The sequence below is a fragment of the Ixodes scapularis genome, unplaced genomic scaffold (assembly GCF_016920785.2).
Source record: "Ixodes scapularis isolate PalLabHiFi unplaced genomic scaffold, ASM1692078v2 PGA_scaffold0__279_contigs__length_252992795, whole genome shotgun sequence".
Classification (NCBI taxonomy): Eukaryota; Metazoa; Arthropoda; class Arachnida; order Ixodida; family Ixodidae; genus Ixodes; species Ixodes scapularis.
This window is the reverse complement of record NW_024609835.1, coordinates 239,495,666-239,516,640: the sequence shown is the minus strand read 5'-3', so window position 1 is coordinate 239,516,640 and position 20,975 is coordinate 239,495,666. Positions and strand designations below refer to the sequence as shown.

Sequence of the window (20,975 nt, the reverse complement as noted above, 5' to 3'; positions counted from 1 at the left end):
CTCCGCCGCCAAATGGTTGCTGATGACATGCCCTAGTGTGTGCCGTAATGTGAAGGGGCACAAATACCTGTACTAGGTAGAAATTAAGGCGCTTCCATAATGTGCCGCCCGAAACGTCCAGTACGCAGAATGCATTGGCGATGCGTAGCCAAACCTGGCCGCGGCACAAAGAGAGCGATGCCTGCACTATCGACCCAGGATGGCATCCTGCTGAATTCAGCAGGTTGTTACTGCAGTAAATTTAGCTGAATGTGGCCCCCTCAATTTCGGTGAACTTTAGCCTGCTAAGTTTTTCAACGACACCACTGCCTAGTGACATGACAGAAATTGTTTTTTGCTTCTGTCGAAATATGTTATGCCTTGAAATGTATTATACGTTGTACTGCAAATTAGAACTACGGAAAATCTTTTGTTCTTGAGTTTTGGGTTTTGAAAGCGCAAAAGGTACGTCTTGCCATTTTTTACAGTTTCCACGAGTGACAGGATTTGGAGTCTCGAAACTTCTAGATTATTTTTTTCACAACAATTATAAGTATTTTTACTGCTTTAAGACTTTGTATCGAAGGATTAAAGTACACTACAAGCATGCTTTTTGTTTTATTTTATAAAATAAAAATTCTTGAATCTTGCACCTTCGACAATAATAGGCCAAGTTTGAATCAAGCTAGCTTTTGATGTACAATTGTTTAAGGCATAAGAAACATATAAAATGAAAGCTTGTATCTTACCCAATTTAATGATTATAGTATTGTTAATTTGGGGTATAGTTTATATGGAAGAAACACTGTAGACTTAAGGGGAAATGCTAAAAATACAAAATTCCACATCACTTCAAGAAAAGGTGTACTTTTTATTTTTTTTAATATCTTTTTATGAAAAGCTTTTTACTGTATGTATTCTTATATATGCAGTAAACTTTCTTTGACATATATGGTTTCATCATATTAGGCAGTCCATTTAAAAAGAAGACATTTTTATTTCCATTCAAAGATAAAAAGATGCCGTTGTCGAATCTGTGATGTAATTATTCTATATATATATATATATACATATATGTTTGAAACGGTGATCAAAGTATTTATGATACTCGTCATGTACCATTTAGTAAAAATGTGGCATGGCTGATATGTTATAATTCAGAAAACGTTTGTGCACATATCCAGTTCACTTATAAAATCTTAAGATTCACTAATTTTCTTTAAATAAACTTATTGAATCATTTTTTTTTATTTAACAAGCATAAAAATTAAGTCTCGCAAACCTTTATGTCAGGCAATGATGGGTGAGATCAATTATTTTTAAAAACCTAGCGAGCCGAGTGCGAAATTTTGCTTCTTTCATTCGGCCGCATTTTCACGTATACTGGCAAGAGTCATTTAAAACTCCTTGACTTTCTTTTTATTTGAGACAAAAACAAATTATACAGATAAACAAGGGAAATGCATAAAAATGCGTAGCATTTTTAGTATTATAAACTCCCAGTAAGTTTATGGTGATAAAAAAAAAGTGATATTAAGTGATGTTCACATTACTCTTGAGGATTCCCTTTTTTAATTTTCCTGTCTCTATTTTGAGCCTTCATCCACAAGTGGCAGGATTGCATGCTTTTCACAAGACAAAAAAATTCCATTTTTTTTTTCCTGTGTCACAGTATTAGGCGAGGCATTTTGCTTCACTTTTGAGGAGTACAATTCCAGGCACTTTTGGGGCCATTACACGAGAAAAGTCATTCGCACTTCTAATAGTTTCCAGTTCTGGCGACCCGAGGTTGTGCTAGGAGTCTTGGTGCTTGAGGACTTTCCCCACACCATAACGTGCACTTTTGCTGTGTCCCATAGCTTAAAAAATCAATTTGGTCACCTCTTGTCTCTTCGTCATCTCGTACAGTTGAAGCCTATTTTTGAAATGACTACCTAGCCTCCCCAACAGAGATGTGGACAAGTTCTGTAAATGTCGGAATGTTTTCCTCCAGCCAATCTTTAATTGTGCACAGAGTGAACAGTGCGTGTGGTGTATTGTGCACAATGTCGTCGCTGACAACTTTGAAGCTGTAGATTTCGTGCTCCGTTGTAGCGACGCAGGTGAAGATAGAGACACAATTCTATTCTTCCAATGAAAGTATGGTGCCGGTTGCGGAAGAATGACGCTCCAGTTTTCCGCAACATCAAAATACAATACGATGATACGAGCCTCGAGATACAATTTTTCTGAGCTTATATGTAGGAAGTCGCTCAGCATGTCGGATGAATTAATGGGGGAACTACATTCCTACGCACTTTCTGAGCTCATTGCAAAATGCGTTATTTCCCATTAGTTTTTATGGAAGTTTGCTAGATTCCCACAACGCTAGTTCGATTTATTTGTCTTCCTTCATTGGAAACGATTCCAGGGCGAAACCTCTTTTAAGATAGACCTTACAGGTAAGAAAAACATACTCCTTACTTGGTGTCGCACACAGGCAGTCTCTCAATGTCTTCTAGACTGAATTCTTGGATGCCCACATTTAATATTGCTGCAAGGCAAAGAGTAGTTGCTCCCTCTCTCGGTTTTGGTTCACTGTGTCTAACAAACTCGGATGAGATACCAGATATGTGGACAGCATTAATCCTGCCAGCGAAGAAAATTGAAAGGGAAAGGGTTTTGCTGTCGAAGGTGGCAGCATGAGAGCTTTAGCTCTGGTAGCACATCCTGGTAATCACAGGTTGTCTATAACTTCTTCCTTTCTATCACGTATATGGATTGTCCTATGGTAGTCATTTCTAATGTTTCTAGTGACCCTGCCTGTACTAAATAAACAATCACGATAGCTATCCTAAAAAGGGGATGCGACACTCATAGAATTAAGAAGGGCCAGTGGGTTCTCATTTCGTTTTCACTTTCCGTCGAAGAAAAATAGCCAATGCAGCTTTCGAGGACCTTAAGGATACTTATATCTCAATTAAAAAAAAAAAAGGTGTAACAAAGGAAGTATTAGGGAAGTCGCGCACATTGCAGAAAAGCGAAAGCGAGCGCCGAAGCGGCGCGATGATACTATAAGTGATCGTTTCACCCTATGTCACTCTACGAGGTTTGGAGCGTGTGTTTGGCTTCGCAAACATAGAAGTGCAATAGTAAAGACAGAGATTGAGAGGTTTCTGCAAGTCTAGTTTAACTATAGTGTAAAGAAAGTTGTTTGAAGAAATAAAAAAATGCATGCCTGCGTATTGACGTGCTTGGCGGACCGTCGCTTTGAACTATATTCCATATAAGTGCTTGTATTATCTCACGAAAAACATTTCAAACGTTCTATATATGTTTGTTAGTCTCATATGACAACACTTAAACATTATTTAGGATTGTTTAGATTTTGCTAGTTTACTAAGTAGGCTAACTGAGCGTGCAGAAGAACCCTTACCATATTATTTTAGCTTTACCAAACGATATATGGACTCGAAAACCAATAAAAACTTTAATGATGTTACAAAATTAACTAATATTTAAGTAAACTACTTGGGAAAGGAGATTCTAGGCATCAACATGATATCGGACGTCGGATGTCATCCGTTAACTCGCATGTGCGATGTCATGGGCAGTGCCGTTGGACATCAAGTCTGGTCTACGTCAGCATCTTGCGCAGACGACAAAAACCTCCTTTTGGTCACGTGCCGTGACATATTTGTACAACTGAGAGGGAAGCTCTTCAGAGAACTGAAATTTGTCTTCTTTAAGCTAGTATTTAATAGATGACAGAAATTGCAAATGACGTATAGCTCAAAACTGAGGGAAAAAGGTTTCACGGCCCCTTTGAGAAATAAGTGTTGCACAGAGGACTAGTGTGACGTGTGTGGCCGGTGCAGGGCTGCTGGCCAAGAAGGCAGTGGAGCGAGGCCTCTCAGTGGCGCCCCACATCAAGACAAGCCTGTCGCCGGGCAGCGGGGTTGTCACCTACTACCTGCGGGAGGCCGGAGTGGTGCCCTACCTCGAGCAGCTCGGGTCAGTGGCACCTCGGGCACCTCTTGAAGCGTAGCGGAAAGTTTCCGAAAATGTGAAAGCTTCTTTTTTTTTTAGAACTCTCGATTTTGAAGCCTTCATAGTCGAGAACATCGCCTCTCGAAGTATTGTTACACTTCAATTCAGTCTCTCTAGCTACTAAAAACAAAAAACATGTTGAAGAGTCTTGTTGAAAATGTGGGAGAAACTTGGAAAGGGATTTTTTTCAGCCATAATTTTTTTTTCAAGTGTCGTTTTGTATTTGTGTAATGAATGGCAGAATACTGCTCCTCACCTCGTCTCTGTTTTGTAATAGTATGTGCCAATAGTATGAGCTGAGCATACTTCGTTGTAAAGAAATTTGCGGTTAGATTACGGTACTCGTGCTCGGGATGCTCGTACACCGTAATGTCCCCACTCGATGCCTACACTTGCTTTTGAACAAGGTACTAATTTTTCGGAAAGGGCCAACACACTGCCCATCTAACAGAACTTGCTGCCACGCATCACCCAAGATAAAGAACTCACATTCCCTCTGCCTGTACCGAGTGAAAGCGGCGCTTCATAGAATATGTTTTGCTTTAGAATAGGTCTATATTATGCGCCAATGAAAGTGTCGTACAACCGTGCACTAAATCCAACTGTCCTTTGACTTTTTCCACTGTATTCAGCGGTAGGTGTCGAAGGTCACATAATGTAACGTAATGCCGATACTTGCAAAGTCCGAGCCACAAACATATTCTCCTTTGACAGACAAACAAGAATGGATGTGGGAGTTTTGTGCGAGGACACCTTTGTTTAGTCCCCTCGAGCTGCATTGTCTCCTTCTGTTCTTAACTGGCGCGAACGAAGTTCCTCATTGGTCACGTGCTCGGGCACAACCGCACCCTGAGAGATGCCCCCGCGTGCAGGTTCCACATCGTGGGCTACGGGTGCATGACGTGCATTGGCAACAGCGGGCCCCTCCCCGAGCCCGTGGCCGAGGCCATCGAGAAGGTGGGTGTCCTCACGTCCGAAGAGCTCCACGTTGGGAGGGGACCGGTTGTAGAGTGTATCGGCCCTGTAGTCGCCGACAAAGTAAAGATGGCAGGGTGCTTCTTTCAGTGTTGCCAATTTAGCGGCTTTCTCAGTTGTCTAGAGAGACAAATGGCCGTTTCGCAAATGGCAGAGTTTTTAGCAGTTTTTGAGTCATGTGAGCGTTTTTCCTGGTGGTCCAAATTGTTCTTGCGTTTTCATTTGTCAGCCAAAGATGCTGTATTTTCCTGCATATTACCCGCTCCTGCATATAACCTGCTCCCCAACTTACTACTCCCCAAAAAAGATACAAAAAAAACCTTGCATATTACGGTCGAGCCCAGTTATATCACACTCGGGTATTTCGAATTATTGTTTATATCAAACAGTCCAAACATCCCCTCGAAAATTGTATGTAATAGTGCAGGAGTGTTGTCTTTTTGTATCCAACTCCCTTGGCAAGGACACTCGATGGGGACATTCGATATAGCGAATGAAGCCCTGCCGCCTGTTGCACATATCTTGCGTTGGGTTGCGTGGCTGGCAGACTGCCAAGTCAGCATACGAGCGGGAAGATATGCAGCCAAAAAGCAGTTGTGAAAAAAGAGAGACAATGAACCGTAAAAAAAAAAAAGTGGGGCGGGGCAAAAGCAAGGGGAAGAAAATGCGCGTGCGTGTAGGACGAGCAGGGAGTGTTTGCTGTTGGAGGGGTAGCATGCGCCCTTACCTTGAACACTGCTGATGCTGTGCGACTCCCTAGCCCCAAAATAAAGTAAGCAAAAAAAAGTCTCCGGTAAGTCGAGTGTGTCGACAATGGTTGTGCAATTGCACTTTGACCGCCCTATCTTTGTTTACCTTTTTTTTTGTTGTAGTTATTGCTTTGCCCACTTTTTTTTCCCCCTTTTTTTTGCTGCCTGAATTTGGTGAATTTTCTTTTTTATTGCCTGCTTAACTTTTTGCTATGGATGAAAATATTTTATTTATGCGTCTCGCTTTTTCATTTCTTTTAAAATTATTTTTGTGTTTTGTTGTTTATGCTGTGTGGGGGTCTCGGCAAGGTGTGCGTGTAAGCGCGGCGGTGTTTGGGTGTCTTCAGTCTTAGCCAACTACGCTGTACTGTATTGAGCGGCTCTTGGATGCTGTATTTGGTAAACTCCCGTTTGTCGCTACCTTCGGTATCAGCAGAGATGCCAGGAAATTTCAACTCGAGCTTAATTTAACATGTTCTTGTATATCAAGATATTGATACTATATCTAACTATTTTACGATCCCCTTTGAATTCAGTATATCCGGGTTTAACTGTATCGCACTAATTATGCAAAACATTATCCAGATCTCGCTGGAAACTGTGCCTAGATTTCGAATGCACTCATCGCTGTGGCTATCTGAGGGGCCCTCATTGTCTCGGGCAGGGTCGTAATCCATACCATCGAGGCAATTGCCGATGCAGCGCTTTTTGAAACTGTTCCGCATCATCTTGCCTAGAAAAATCGCGGTCGCGCTAGATCCGTGTGGGCACTGCGTGACCGCGACCTCTTCTCTCGAGGAACTTTGCAAGCACTTTTTCAGGCTCGGAGTATGCACCGGTCTTTGGACCACAGAATGACCTTCGGTTGCAGCTTGCAATTTCCGGGCTCTCCTTTTTCCTTCATCCTTGCATGCACGACTGGTCAGGGTCGTAGCAGCCGTAGTTCCGGCCCGCCGCTCGGTTTTTGATCTCTTTGGCAGCGGATCCGACAACAGTCAGATCCTCTGCCGAATCGATTCAAAATTGCGAAGATCGCTGCCATCGACGGCAACGCGCGTTTGACGGCTCCAATTAGCCACTCAGCCCTCAACAACAATGCAAACATTGCAAAGGTGGACACCTAAAAAAAGGGGGAGACGGTGTGGAGAAGAGGGCGGGGCAACCGAAGCTCCTTCTTTTGGCAACTGCAGTTACTCTAATGGTGCGACACCCCGCTAGACCCGGGTTCGCACTCACTCGGCCGTCGTGCCCCACGTCCCCTGCAGGGTGACCTGGTGGCGGTGGGCGTGCTGTCGGGCAACCGCAACTTTGAGGGGCGGGTGCACCCGCACACCCGGGCCAACTACCTGGCCTCCCCGCTGCTGGTGGTGGCCTACGCCATCGCGGGCACCGTGGACATCGACCTCCACTCCCAGCCCCTCGGTGAGTGCGCCCCTCCATCCGCGGCAGCCTGTGGCTCTCTTGTTATTGGCCTTGTCAACTCGCAACCTACAGTCTTCGACTTCCGTTAATTAGACCTGGACGGGACATGCAAAATGGGGTCGAATTATCCAAAAGTGTACCGTATTTACTCGCGTATAGGTCGACCTGTTTTTCAAAAATCGCCTCATCAAAACTGGGGGGTCGACCAATACGCGAATCCCGGTATTATATTTTTCAACTTTTTTTTTTTTTTTTCGGGGGTCCCGAAGTTAGGGGGTCGACCTATACGACGTATCGACCAATATGCGAGTAAATACGGTAACTAAAAGATGCGCGTGAAATTTTTAATATCCATGCACTTTAGATCAGGTGGGCTAAAATTTTTATAACGAGCCGTGCATGTTGGCGGTGGCAGCAGCCATGTATGTCGTTCACGCGTTTGGTGTGGCAGCGGCAATTGGCAGCCGGCGAACAAACAGCACCGCGCCGGCGGGTACAAGGCAAACGTCGTGGTTGCACGCGTTGACGTCGTCAGTGGCCCTCTCTCAGAAGCAGCCTTTCAGCATCCACTGCTCCGCAGCGGCGTTGCACTGGTTGTTTTGTGCTGAGACCCAGCCGTGTCTTGAGTCACAGCATGTGCTCTCTTTTTCTCTCTCTTCCACATTCGGCCCGCGCTTCAAACTTTGAAAAATGGGTTAATTATCCGACAATTGCCCACCGCCTAAATCGGGTGAAAAAAGGCCTTTTTTTGTATGTTGCGCAAGGCCGATCGTGCTTGTAATTTGCCCACCGAAGGTTCTCTCTAGGTCGAATTTACCAATATTTTATATTTCAAGATTGAAATTGTGAGTTGTTGTTTTTTATAGAAATGTTTGGGATTTTGCCAACACCTTTGAACAGGGTCTAATTAAATGATAAGTCGAATTTAACCTAGGTCGAATTTACACAAGTTGACTGTACCTAGCGTCCTATCCCACCCATGCATCAAAAGTGGTCGAAAGTGACAACCAGCGACGTTGCAAGTGACAGAGCGTTGCGCCGTCGGACGTTGCGATCGCCGGTAACGGGTCGTCGGAGTTGCGGCTGAGAAGACCAGCAAAAGCAAGCGTCTCTGTCGTCGCCACGTCCGATCTCGCAGTTGCTGAAGCTTCTGTGCATTGTCAAGCCGGAGAGCATAGGCACTTCGGCGAAACGAGCGTCTGCTACATCCACCTCCGCCGCCATACCACTGCCAGTGCCGTAACGGGCAACAGCATGACACGAGTGCGATGCCGTCGGGTGGAAATGGAGGGATCATGAATCGGGACGCAGTAACGACACCAGTTAGGGACACATTCCCAGCACCCTACTGAAACGAGTGAGCGCGTGCTCGGAGCAGCGTGCGTCGCATCTGTGAGCACGCTGCACCTTAGACCACTTCCTGCTCCTGGATTTTTTTAATCACCACGAGTTCCTCCAAACAGACCTTTTCTTACCGTTGACTTATTGGTGTACTGTCCCCATTTATGAAAATCAGTCATTTTCAATGTTTCAAACCGAGCAAGGGCCCCCCTCCCTGTTTTGTTTGGGTAATCTCTAAAGTTGGAGGGGGCACTTGCTTCGTATTTTACGGTAATGCTTTTTTTTTTTTATGCCGGCAGTCAACTGGGCATTTTTGCTCCTCAACACCGACAAATAGAACTAATGTGTCAATGTCGGATAAGGTTCGGGCAATCTGGTGAGCTTCCACCATTACGGAAACCCTAGGCAGATATAGAAAAAAAAAGGCTTCTAAAAGATATTTTTAAACTTTCTGACTGGATGGTCCAGAGGTTGTGGACGCCCACCAAACTGGGAGCAGTGCGGAAGTGAGCTTGGCCACTCTGTGCAGGGCAAGACTCCCAGGGGAATGCGGTGTTCCTGCGTGACATCTGGCCCTCCAGGGAGGAGATCCAGGTGGGTGAGGGGACTCTAGTGGGGGGGCCTTGGTGGGGACGCAAAAGTCACTTGGGGGGCACCGTTGCAGGAGGTGGAAGGCAGGCACGTGCTGCCCAGCATGTTCCGGGAGGTCTACTCCAAGGTCGAGGTGGGTCCACTTTATTTGATTACTATCATTTCTTGCGAGAAATATACAATAGGAATGGCATGCTAGAAAAGAAAAGCACCCTGATCAAAGTAGCAACAATGAGGTAAAGTATTTACAAGATTCTAAGTCGACTCGATTGTACTAAGTCAACACCCCACGTTGCACGTCAGCAAGTCTGAAAAAAGAAAAAAAAAGATAGTGGCACATTTTATGGTGAACGTGTGAGAACGGCTGGGCGTCTGTTTCGAAAGCCCAACCTCCAGCGCGCGCTCGTTGCCTTCTGGTGTGCTTCAGCTTCGCATGCAAACACGAGGCGCACGAGGTGGTGAAACATCGTCCAAGCTAGAAAGCTTGCGCCAGAGGCAGGACAACTGAAGCTGCTCCCCGTCGGTCTCACTCTATCTGGAGACTATGATTCCCTGCAATGGTGCTGTCCTGTCCATCGTCATTGCTGCTCTGTTCCCAAAGCACACTGTCGGCGTCGTTTAACCAAATCTCGGACTCTGCAAATTACCGCATCTTCCGTGCTTGCTCGGTGATTGCGTCGGACGTCACGGCTAGGGACCGATCTCGCTCATTTCTGCGAGGCACGTGGCAAGCCCAACTTCTAACTCCGGAAGTCATCCGAACCTATCCAGACTTTGGCCCGTGGAAACCTCTTCCTTCGCCATCGCAGTTGAGATTCTGCGCCATTGCAGACGCCACTGGCGCACTACCCGCTCCGACGGGTCAAACTTGCATCTAACAGCGCAGTTGTTGGTTGCTTTTGGATGAAGAATGGCCATAAACGAGTACCGAAAACCTAAACTGCCCGAGTCACGCGTGTCAATAGAGAGAAACATAGTTGGCAATCCAGAACAGTCGCACAATCTCGACACTCAATCGAACAATGTGCAACCGTGCATCGTGCGAAAAGAAGCGGCAATAGCAGTGGGGATCGAGCCTGTTCCAGGTTTCCAGCAGCCGTTTCGGAGTGGCCCTTCTATCAAGAAACACCACCCCCGGGAAGTCCGGGAGTGGAGTGCGCCACGCACCAATCACCAGCATGGATTAGGGCTGATTTTCTAATCGCAATCGGTGATATTCGTTTGCGCAGATTTAAAGAATATATAGAACTTGTAAAATGAGCACACAGAATGACGCAATGCTACAGGTACAGCCGGCTGTACTCCTAGCAAGCTAAGGTGTTCTTGCTATCGCAATTGGTTCATTTTTGCCAGCGTTGGAGTGCTTTGGTTCAACTATAAGTTGACCCCCCACTTCAGAGTTTGAAAAATTGAAAAATGGGTCGGCCTGCGATCGTGTAAATATGGTATCAACATTCTACGCATTGTGATAAACACTGGTTCACGTTATATGAGCAGTCAGATCTCAAAGGTTGAAACACGGTGCAACATTTCCCAGAGCCAAATGTAATTGTGCGGCGGTCGATTCTTCTCGGAACCACTAGGGGTTTGAAGTGAAGAGGTCCACAGTGAAATGATCCGCTGGCTTCGATTGGGCACTCTCGTGTGGCCACGCTGTAAATGTGCCATAATCTCTAGGCGCTTACCCCTTTGCGTAAAAAGTTTGGCGCGAAGTCGATGCACTGTAATGACTAGAACGATGGCCTCTATGTTTAGCGAGGAAACACCTTGTATCTGTCTCGAAGCGGAGCACGGGAGTCCTAGTTGTGGCCGTCTGCAGGTGCGGTAGATGACCACTGACTAAATCTGCAGGTACGTGCTTTCCATCGAGCCATTTTCGTCGCAACACTTTTTTACAGCGAAGCTGTTAAGGGGGGATATTACCCAGAAAAAAAAATTCTGCAAAAAACATTGATTTTAAAAAATTACACATTTACATCCACCAACATGTAGAGTGTATTTCCAGAAATTTTCACTAGCTTACACTGCATAGTTAATTTTTTATAAATTATTTTCTGTCTTCCGGAGCTAAAGAAAAGTTAGGGTGTAGAGCACATTTTTCTCCGTTGCACTTTTTGGTATAAGTTCCAGTTTAGTCAATCTATCGTTTGATAATGGCAATACCAGGGAAGGTTCATTCTTCACTTTTCCTGACTGAAATTTATTAAGGAATGCGGCTAAAGACTTTTTTGTCACTTTACGGGTGTATTTTATAAAAAAATGTTGACATTCTGTCAAAGACACACAAGACCAAAAGGTTGACCAATTTCGTAGAAGAGAAAATTGATAGAAATAAAATACTTTTTACAAAAGACTTTCCATAGCCGCACCTCCTAGGCATTCTGCTGCATATCTAGCGCATAAAGATCTTGAATATTGTGATAATTTTCCGACGATAGATTAAAAAAAAAAATTGGGTTGTGTTATGTTTATACAGCCTAGAACTTGGTCTGCCTCGACGGGCGACGAGTCTCCCAGCTTCAGATGAGCAATTTAGCCTGTGCAGTAGAGCCGCTAGCCTGGGGTCTTTAACGTGCACCACGCAGTAGTGATACACGACCACAATTCGGTACGATGCTCATCCAGATCGAAACGGGCAGGGGTGGAGATTTAACCCAGGATCACCGAGTTCTGCAGCGCGAGCTTTCGCTCGACGTGCTCCGAGCTGGTGTGCGCTAGCCCACTCAGCCACCAATCCCCCCAACGATAGATTAACTAAACAATGTAGGCGTGTTGCTGATAGAAGCTGCTCTAATTTCCTTCCAATTTAACCGACAGACCTGAAATATCGTTAAGCACCCTCTGGAATGACCATTAGCCTACCCTGTAAATTTCATTAATATTAAGCCAAGGGTTCAAAAGTTGACCCTCCCAGGGGATGTGCCCCCTTAAGGGTTAGTTTCCCCAGGATCGTGTCCGCCGGATTGGAAGTGATGACACCGAACCCTGGACAGCTACCGCCGTCGCTTATAGATGGCGGCAACCTTTCTTCAGAGGCAGAGCCGTATATTGGGAGAGTCTGGCCGGTGGGTGTGGCGACGAAGGCGTTGGAGAGGAGAAAAGTGAAGGAAAGGGAGGAGAGAGCCGAAGGAGAGAGAGAGAAGGAAGGGAGCAAAGAGGAGGCGACTGCCATTTTGACGCAAGGCTGTCGGAGCAGAGCACTGTTGATGCTACGCGTCATCTGCTACGGGTTTATTTTTTTTCCCTCAAATCAAAGTATGGTTCAAACGTGGAGAAACTTAATTCGTTAGCTTGTTAAGCCACCGAGGAATAACACAGTATCATTTTCTCGCCAGAGTCTGCCAAATAAAAGGAAAGAACCGAAATTTGGATGTCGACCCTATGCATTCCGCCGGGCGAATGAATAAAAATGGTGGCCCTCCCTGCCCAGCTGGGAGCAGCCGGGAGTTCACGCGCATGCGCTCATGCCTCTCGCTCTGCGCCGCGTGCTGATTGGCTCTCTCGGGAGGGGGACGTTACAGCGGCGAAATCGTAGACTGGCCAAACTCTCCCCTTATACAGCTCTGTGCAGAGGAAGAAGAGCAGGATTGGAACGAGCAGTGATGTGTGCAGGAGCGCGAATGGTTCCGCAACCGCCACAAAGTCTCTATCGCCTAAAGTTCTACTGCGTCGAGCGCTTCAGGTTTCTTTGAGAAAGGAGAGCAAATCGCTCGCCTGGAGAGCCACCGCCGAGGACAGAAGCTACAGCTCTACTGCTCTTCCTTCTTCACCAGAGTCGAAAGGCTGAAAGTTTTTTTTGTTTTGTTTTTTGGTCAGGAGCGCATGAAAGTCTGTCTCTCCGCAAGCGCTCTTTGCCATGGCAACATTTTGTTTGTGCTATTCCCTCATTGCTTACTTTTTTGAGCTAGTCCGGTGGCATTGGTTACCACAAATAGTGCCATCACCCTAAACGGAAGAACATCGAGGCACACTGGGTAACGCCACGTGGAAATGTAGCATGCACGATGACACCAAGCGTTGCGTCTCGTACGTTTCATCAAGTGACTCATCGGTGGTGGTGGTTTCTGCAGCACGGCAGCAAGAACTGGCAGAGTCTGAGTGCCCCAGAGTCCCTGCTGTACCCGTGGGACAGCAGCTCGACGTACATCAAGTGCCCGCCCTTCTTCGAGACCATGGTAAGGTCGTCAGCGGCAAGGTGTCTGCGGCGAAGCCGGTGCGAATCGCCGCCGTGCTCTCCGTGCAGGAGCGGGAGCCCCGTCCCCCCGAGGACATCAAGGGAGCGCGTGTACTGCTCCTGCTGGGGGACTCCGTGACCACAGACCACATCTCGCCTGCGGGCAGCATCGCCCGCAACAGTCCCGCCGCACGCTACTTGGCTGCCCGGGGGTTAGTTTTCGTTCCCTCTTGTGTTGGTCCACTTTGTGTCTAGAACTAGGCAGGCCGGCTTGCCGGAGATGCACGCGGGGTGGTGACTTTTTCCCCACCCTAAACGGAGAGAGTGATCTACAGGAGCTTGCCAGCTTGGAGCCTGTGTCACAGCGACGTCAAAATAGAAGTCATTTTGTGAGCCTTCCATTGGGCGGAAAGAGCAGAGAAAAGAGGTGCGCCCACCGTATACTGCACCTTTGGCTTCTGCCCTCCACACACTGAGAAAAGGCAAAAAAAAAAGCCGTTTACAAATCCCTGTAACGCCGAATTGGAGCGCAGCTCTTGAGGAGGAGTAGGGAAGGGTACTGAGGGGGGTCACGTCACCTGCGGGTAGTCACGTGACCCCGGGGGGGTCATGTGATCTCGGGGGGGGGGGGGGGTCACGTGACCTCGAGGGGGGGGCACGTGACCTGGGGGGGTCACGTAACCTCGGGGGGGTCACGTGACCTGGGGGGGCACGTGACTTCGGGGGGGGGGGGGTCACGTGATTTCTGGGGGGGTCACGTGACCTCGGGGGGAGGGGGGTCACGTGACCTTGGGGGGATCACGTGACTTCCCCCCGGTTACGCCGACGCCGCTCAGGCTGGAAACGGGCCCCTAAGAGCTGCACTCTAAAAAGTAGTGGACTGTCTACTGCTCTTTCTAAATCGCGCGGTGCGAAATAATTATATCTGTCTTTGCCCTCTGTGTCTCTGTTTACTGGGACGGTACGTGGCCGTCAGCTTGGTCTAGGCGGAGGGCGGACCAGGAGACCCATGTCGTACTCGGGGTGCGGCACTTGACTGTGGGCTGTCCCCTCCAGGTTGACCCCCCGCGAGTTCAACTCGTACGGGGCCCGACGTGGCAACGACGACGTCATGTCTCGGGGTACCTTCGCCAACATCCGCCTGGTGAACAAGTTCCTGGACAAGCCCGGCCCACGCACCCTGCACCTGCCCTCGGGGGAGGAGGTGGGTCCCCCCCTCTTGTGCCCGTCCCGCCACATCGTGCGCCGCTCGTGTTCGCCAGTCGGACGTGGCCCGACCTCCTGTGTGTTGAGCACGGCATGAAGGACGAAGGATGAAAGGTTGTGATGCGAGAACCTAGCGCGCTGGTTCAAACATTTGCATTTGATTACGCTCAACTGCGTTGCATTCCCTCGTATTTTGAAACCAAACGTAGCAAACGAGCGACAAATTTGTTTCATTAGGATGGCGGTTCTCAAGCATCGATGTTTTGGGGACCCCTTTTGGAATGAGAGAAATGAGGGGGACCCCATTCACCAAGAGAGAGGGGAGGGTATTGGACGATTGCAACGACAAAAGGGTAAATGAGGGAAACTAAATGCATGAAAACCATTTTTGAAGCTCCAGAATAAAGAATAATCGATTCTGGTCACTTGAATGCACATGGTTTGGTGTATTTAGCTTCGTGGGACAGCCAGCATCAACAAAAGAAAGGTTTTAGTGCTGAGTTCGACTGCTGGTCTAAGGCATCGGGACCCGAAGAATGCCTTCGGAGACCCCAAATGGTTTGCGGACCCCTATTTGACAATTACCACATTAGGACCACCAAGGAACCTCGGATATCTGTTCATAATCTCGCTTACGCACCACTCAAACCGCAACGAGTATCCGCAATGTTCTGCACGCTTTGGCCGGGCCCACCTGCCGAGCATCTGTGATGGATTGTCTCGAAGCCACCGAGGTGGAACGCGAGACGATCTTTGGGCGGCATAGTGACACCATTTCTTGTCTTTGCAGATGGACATCTTTGATGCGGCAGAGCGCTACCGCCAAGAAGGAGTGCCCCTAGTGATTCTGGCAGGCAAGGAGTACGGCTCAGGCTCCTCCAGGGACTGGGCGGCCAAGGGGCCCTTCCTGCTGGTGAGTTTGAAGGGGGCGGGGGGTGTCCTCTCCGAAGCACCTTCGGGCGGGCGATACTCGGTTTAACACTGGACGTCCCGGTGTAGTGCTGGCCCCGTGAAGTAGCTGGAATTGTTACCATATTCGTTCGAAAATTGGTCGACCTACGGTATTTATGAACGATGCCTGCGCGCGCATTTTTCTACGATGCTCAGATAGAGAAAATCATTGCGATCTAATGGGAGAGGCCCGGTGAACGACGATGCACCAATCATGTTGGAACACAGAAATGAGATCTATCTATGTGGATTGCATTTTTATTCAAAACGTCATCTTCGCTTCGCCATTCGCCAGCTTCTTTTATAAGTCTTAACTACAGGAGAACCTCGATAATTCTATCTCAGTTTATTTGGAACCCCGAATAATTTGCAAAACTTACGGTCCCACGACTTCTCATGAAAATATGACCGGATAATATGAGTGCTCCGCGTGTGCCTACCTTGGTTAATTCGCCGATTTCGTCTTCCAGGTTAAATTTTCTAGTTGCTAGGTGGCACTTGTTAGCATCCAGATTCGGCAGCAAAAACAAAGACGGCGCGCATCTTCACTTATTCGTTTCCTCTTTGCTGGTTCATGCACTTAATAGTCTCTTTGTTTTTTTGCATTTGGGCTGGCGTTGGGCAGGCTTAGTCACTCTCGCCTCACATGGAGTTTCTGATCGGTGTCAGTGATCGGTATTCTTGGCGCCGTGCCGCTGTGGTTCGGGCAGTTACTGGACTGCGTACAAGCGACGAGACGAGCGACGGCGGCAGTGACGAGAGTCAGCAACAAGTGACAAAGATTTCTCACTGTTGCCCGTCGCGTCGCTCGGCGCCTTGGTCGCTTGCTCCCGTCGCTTTCATGCAGTTTGCCTCATCCCGCGATTGACCGAGCGACAGCGACGCGGGTCACCGTCGCTTGTCTCATCGCTCGCCAAATCGCTTACATGCAACCGGCTGTGGAGCAGGATGATACCGCCAGTACTAGTGCCAGTATTGTCCCTGGGATTGACGATGAGGGAGAGGAGCTTCGCTCCCTAATTAAGGACAGTGACGGTGAGTCGGTCGACATGATGCTCAGGGACTACTTAAAGATGGAAGAGAATGAGTAAGCCTGCTACGCGGACCTTGAGAGCGAAAATACTGAGTATGACGGCAAAGATTGGTGACTGATGAGCCGCCTTGGGTCCCCTCTCTAGGGGAAGTTAGTATGCAGTCGCTGAATGTCGTCTGCACCTTTGTGGAATGTAACGGCGGTGATTCTGAGGTGTTGTGCCTAGTTAGCCTTCTTGAAAATATGACGGTTGGCGCCGCTGATTACAGAACGCAGCTGTCCCCTATCCCCGACTTCTGGTGATGTCTCTCGTTTTGACTACTCGTTTTGAATAAAATGTTTCCTTCAAGACTCAAGGCTTTGTGCACAATTTTTTAATGTTTTGTTTCCTTTTTGGATAATTCGCAATTTCGTTTAATTCGCATATTTCTCGCTGTCCGACGGACTTCTAATTTACGAGGTTCTATTGTATTGATCTTTGTGGGATCTGCAGGAAGGTAGACACACAGGTCTGTTCATAAAAAGGTTGACCTAGTTCCAATACCGTATTTACTCGCACAATGAACGCACTCGCGTAATGAACGCACCTCCCAAGTCGGCTCTCAAAATTTCGACTTTTTTTTTCACTCGCGTAATAAACGCACCCCCAACTCGGACCTCAAAATTTTGAACCCCCCCCCCCCCCCACGCGCGCGAAATGAACGCACTTTTCTATCCTGGTGCAGCGAGGTCGCGAATGCATGGGCAGCGTGGGCGAACAAAACGCCTTGCAAAAGGCGTTAAAAAAATCGCAAAGATCCAACGGAAGCAAGAAAAAAAAAACATGGAGAGGAGCTTTTTTTTTTGCACAGCGCAGTCTAGACTTTAGGTTCGCGCGCCGCCGCGCTCAAGGAGGTAAAAAAGAGAAGCGGAGAAGCGCTCTATGTGAACGAAACAGTTTGCGAAAGACGGCAAAAAGAAAAAAAAAACAAAAAAAAAACACGGAACTAAGAGAAAACAAAACCAGAGAAGCTTTTCCTTTTTTTTTTTTTTTGCACAGCGCAGTTTGGTTACGGCGGGTCGCGCGCCGCGCGCAAGGAGGTAAGAGGAGCGGAGAAGCCCTCTAAGCAAACAAAACGGCCTGCGAAAGGCGAAAAAAAAAGAAGAAAACAACCCACGGAACTGAGAAAAATGCAAAAGAAAAAGAGGAGCTTTTTTCTTTTTTTGCACTGCGCAGTTTGGTTACGGGTGTCGCGCGCCGCGCGCAAGGAGATAAGAAAGATAAGCCCCTCGCCTATGCAAACAAAACAGCTTGCAAAAAACGATGAAAAAACAAACACGGAACTGAGAAAAAAATCAAAAGAAAAAGAGGAGCTTTTTTCTTTTTTTTTTTTTTGCACAGCGCAGTTTGGTTACGGGTGTCGCGCGCCGCGCGCAAGGAGATAAGAAAGATAAGCCCCTCGCCTATGCAAACAAAACAGCTTGCGAAAGGCGATGAAAAAAAAAAAAAAAACCACGGAACTGAGAAAAAATTAAAAGAAAAAAAGGAGCTTTTTTCTTTTTTTGCACAGCGCAGTTTGGTTACGGGTGTCGCGCGCCGCGCGCAAGGAGATAAAAAAGATAAGCCCCTCGTCTATGCAAACAAAACAGCTTGCAAAAAGCGATGAAAAAAAAAAACACTGAACTGAGAAAAAAATTAAAAGAAAAAGAGGTGCTTTTTCTTTTTTTTTTGCACAGCGCAGTTTGGTTACGGGTGTCGCGCGCCGCGCGCAAGGAGATAAGAAAGATAAGCCCCTCGCCTATGCAAACAAAACAGCTTGCGAAAGGCGATAAAAAAAAACAAAAAAAAAACACACGGAACTGAGAAAAAATTAAAAGAAAAAGAGGAGGTTTTTCTTTTTTTTGCACAGCGCAGTTTGGTTACGGGTGTCGCGCGCCGTGCGCAAGGAGATAAGAAAGATAAGCCCCTCGCCTATGCAAACAAAACAGCTTGCGAAAGGCGATGAAAAAGAACAAAAAAAAAAACCCACGGAACTGAGAAAAAATTAAAAGAAAAAGAGGTGCTTTTTCTTTTTTTGCACAGCGCAGTTTGGTTACGGGTGTCGCGCGTCGCGCGCAAGGAGATAAGAAAGATAAGCCCCTCGCCTATGCAAACAAAACAGCTTGCGAAAGGCGATGAAAAAAAAAAAATAAATAACCCACGGAACTGAGAAAAAAATCAAAAGAAAAAGAGGAGCTTTTTTCATTTTTTGCACAGTGCAGTTCGGTTACGGGTGTCGCGCGCCGCGCGCAAGGAGATAAGAAAGATAAGCCGCTCGCCTATGCAAACAAAACAGCTTGCAAAAAGCGATGAAAAAAAAAAAACACTGAACTGAGAAAAAAATTAAAAGAAAAAGAGGTGCTTTTTCTTTTTTTTTTGCACAGCGCAGTTTGGTTACGGGTGTCGCGCGCCGCGCGCAAGGAGATAAGAAAGATAAGCCCCTCGCCTATGCAAACAAAACAGCTTGCGAAAGGCGATAAAAAAAACAAAAAAAAAACACACGGAACTGAGAAAAAATTAAAAGAAAAAGAGGAGGTTTTTCTTTTTTTTGCACAGCGCAGTTTGGTTACGGGTGTCGCGCGCCGTGCGCAAGGAGATAAGAAAGATAAGCCCCTCGCCTATGCAAACAAAACAGCTTGCGAAAGGCGATGAAAAAGAACAAAAAAAAAAACCCACGGAACTGAGAAAAAATTAAAAGAAAAAGAGGTGCTTTTTTCTTTTTTTGCACAGCGCAGTTTGGTTACGGGTGTCGCGCGTCGCGCGCAAGGAGATAAGAAAGATAAGCCCCTCGCCTATGCAAACAAAACAGCTTGCGAAAGGCGATGAAAAAAAAAAATAAATAACCCACGGAACTGAGAAAAAAATCAAAAGAAAAAGAGGAGCTTTTTTCATTTTTTGCACAGTGCAGTTCGGTTACGGGTGTCGCGCGCCGCGCGCAAGGAGATAAGAAAGATAAGCCGCTCGCCTATGCAAACAAAACAGCTTGCGAAAGGCGATGAAAAAAAAAACACGGAACTAAGAAAAAATTAAAAGAAAAAAAGGAGCTTTTTCTTTTTTTGCACAGCGCAGTTTGGTTACGGGTGTCGCGCGTCGCGCGCAAGGAGATAAGAAAGATAAGCCCCTCGCCTATGCAAACAAAACAGCTTGCGAAAGGCGATGAAAAAAAAAATAAATAACCCACGGAACTGAGAAAAAAATCAAAAGAAAAAGAGGAGCTTTTTTCATTTTTTGCACAGTGCAGTTCGGTTACGGGTGTCGCGCGCCGCGCGCAAGGAGATAAGAAAGATAAGCCCCTCGCCTATGCAAACAAAACAGCTTGCGAAAGGCGATAAAAAAAAACAAAAAAAACACACGGAACTGAGAAAAAATTAAAAGAAAAAGAGGAGGTTTTTCTTTTTTTTGCACAGCGCAGTTTGGTTACGGGTGTCGCGCGCCGTGCGCAAGGAGATAAGAAAGATAAGCCCCTCGCCTATGCAAACAAAACAGCTTGCGAAAGGCGATGAAAAAGAACAAAAAAAAAAACCCACGGAACTGAGAAAAAATTAAAAGAAAAAGAGGTGCTTTTTTCTTTTTTTGCACAGCGCAGTTTGGTTACGGGTGTCGCGCGCCGCGCGCAAGGAGATAAGAAAGATAAGCCCCTCGCCTATGCAAACAAAACAGCTTGCGAAAGGCGATGAAAAAAAAAAAATAACCCACGGAATTGAGAAAAAAATCAAAAGAAAAAGAGGAGCTTTTTTCATTTTTTGCACAGTGCAGTTCGGTTACGGGTGTCGCGCGCCGCGCGCAAGGAGATAAGAAAGATAAGCCCCTCGCCTATGCAAACAAAACAGCTTGCGAAAGGCGATGAAAAAAAAAAAAAAAACCACGGAACTGAGAAAAAATTAAAAGAAAAAAAGGAGCTTTTTTCTTTTTTTGCACAGCGCAGTTTGGTTACGGGTGTCGCGCGCCGCGCGCAAGGAGATAAAAAAGATAAGCCCCTCGTCTATGCAAACAAAACAGCTTGCAAAAAGCGATGAAAAAAAAAAAACACTGAACTGAGAAAAAAATTAAAAGAAAAAGAGGTGCTTTTTCTTTTTTTTTTTGCACAGCGCAGTTTGGTTACGGGTGTCGCGCGCCGCGCGCAAGGAGATAAGAAAGATAAGCCCCTCGCCTATGCAAACAAAACAGCTTGCGAAAGGCGATAAAAAAAAACAAAAAAAAAACACACGGAACTGAGAAAAAATTAAAAGAAAAAGAGGAGGTTTTTCTTTTTTTTTGCACAGCGCAGTTTGGTTACGGGTGTCGCGCGCCGTGCGCAAGGAGATAAGAAAGATAAGCCCCTCGCCTATGCAAACAAAACAGCTTGCGAAAGGCGATGAAAAACAACAAAAAAAAAACCCACGGAACTGAGAAAAAATTAAAAGAAAAAGAGGTGCTTTTTTCTTTTTTTGCACAGCGCAGTTTGGTTACGGGTGTCGCGCGCCGCGCGCAAGGAGATAAGAAAGATAAGCCCCTCGCCTATGCAAA

The 20,975-nt window shown here is 46.7% G+C and overlaps 1 protein-coding gene across 2 annotated transcripts in view; it reads left to right on the top strand.

Annotated features, from left to right (window-relative positions):
• Positions 1–20,975, top strand: part of LOC8039093 (cytoplasmic aconitate hydratase) — a 63,777-nt gene that overhangs the window by 33,563 nt on the left and 9,239 nt on the right. For both annotated transcript variants that reach the window (XM_029972700.4, XM_029972699.4), the window contains 9 exons: positions 3,837–3,972; positions 4,881–4,965; positions 6,998–7,154; positions 9,025–9,089; positions 9,160–9,219; positions 13,157–13,261; positions 13,330–13,472; positions 14,317–14,464; positions 15,257–15,379. In XM_029972700.4, coding sequence (XP_029828560.2) covers positions 3,837–3,972; positions 4,881–4,965; positions 6,998–7,154; positions 9,025–9,089; positions 9,160–9,219; positions 13,157–13,261; positions 13,330–13,472; positions 14,317–14,464; positions 15,257–15,379 — 1,022 coding nt within the window. The remainder of the gene's footprint in view (positions 1–3,836; positions 3,973–4,880; positions 4,966–6,997; positions 7,155–9,024; positions 9,090–9,159; positions 9,220–13,156; positions 13,262–13,329; positions 13,473–14,316; positions 14,465–15,256; positions 15,380–20,975) is intronic.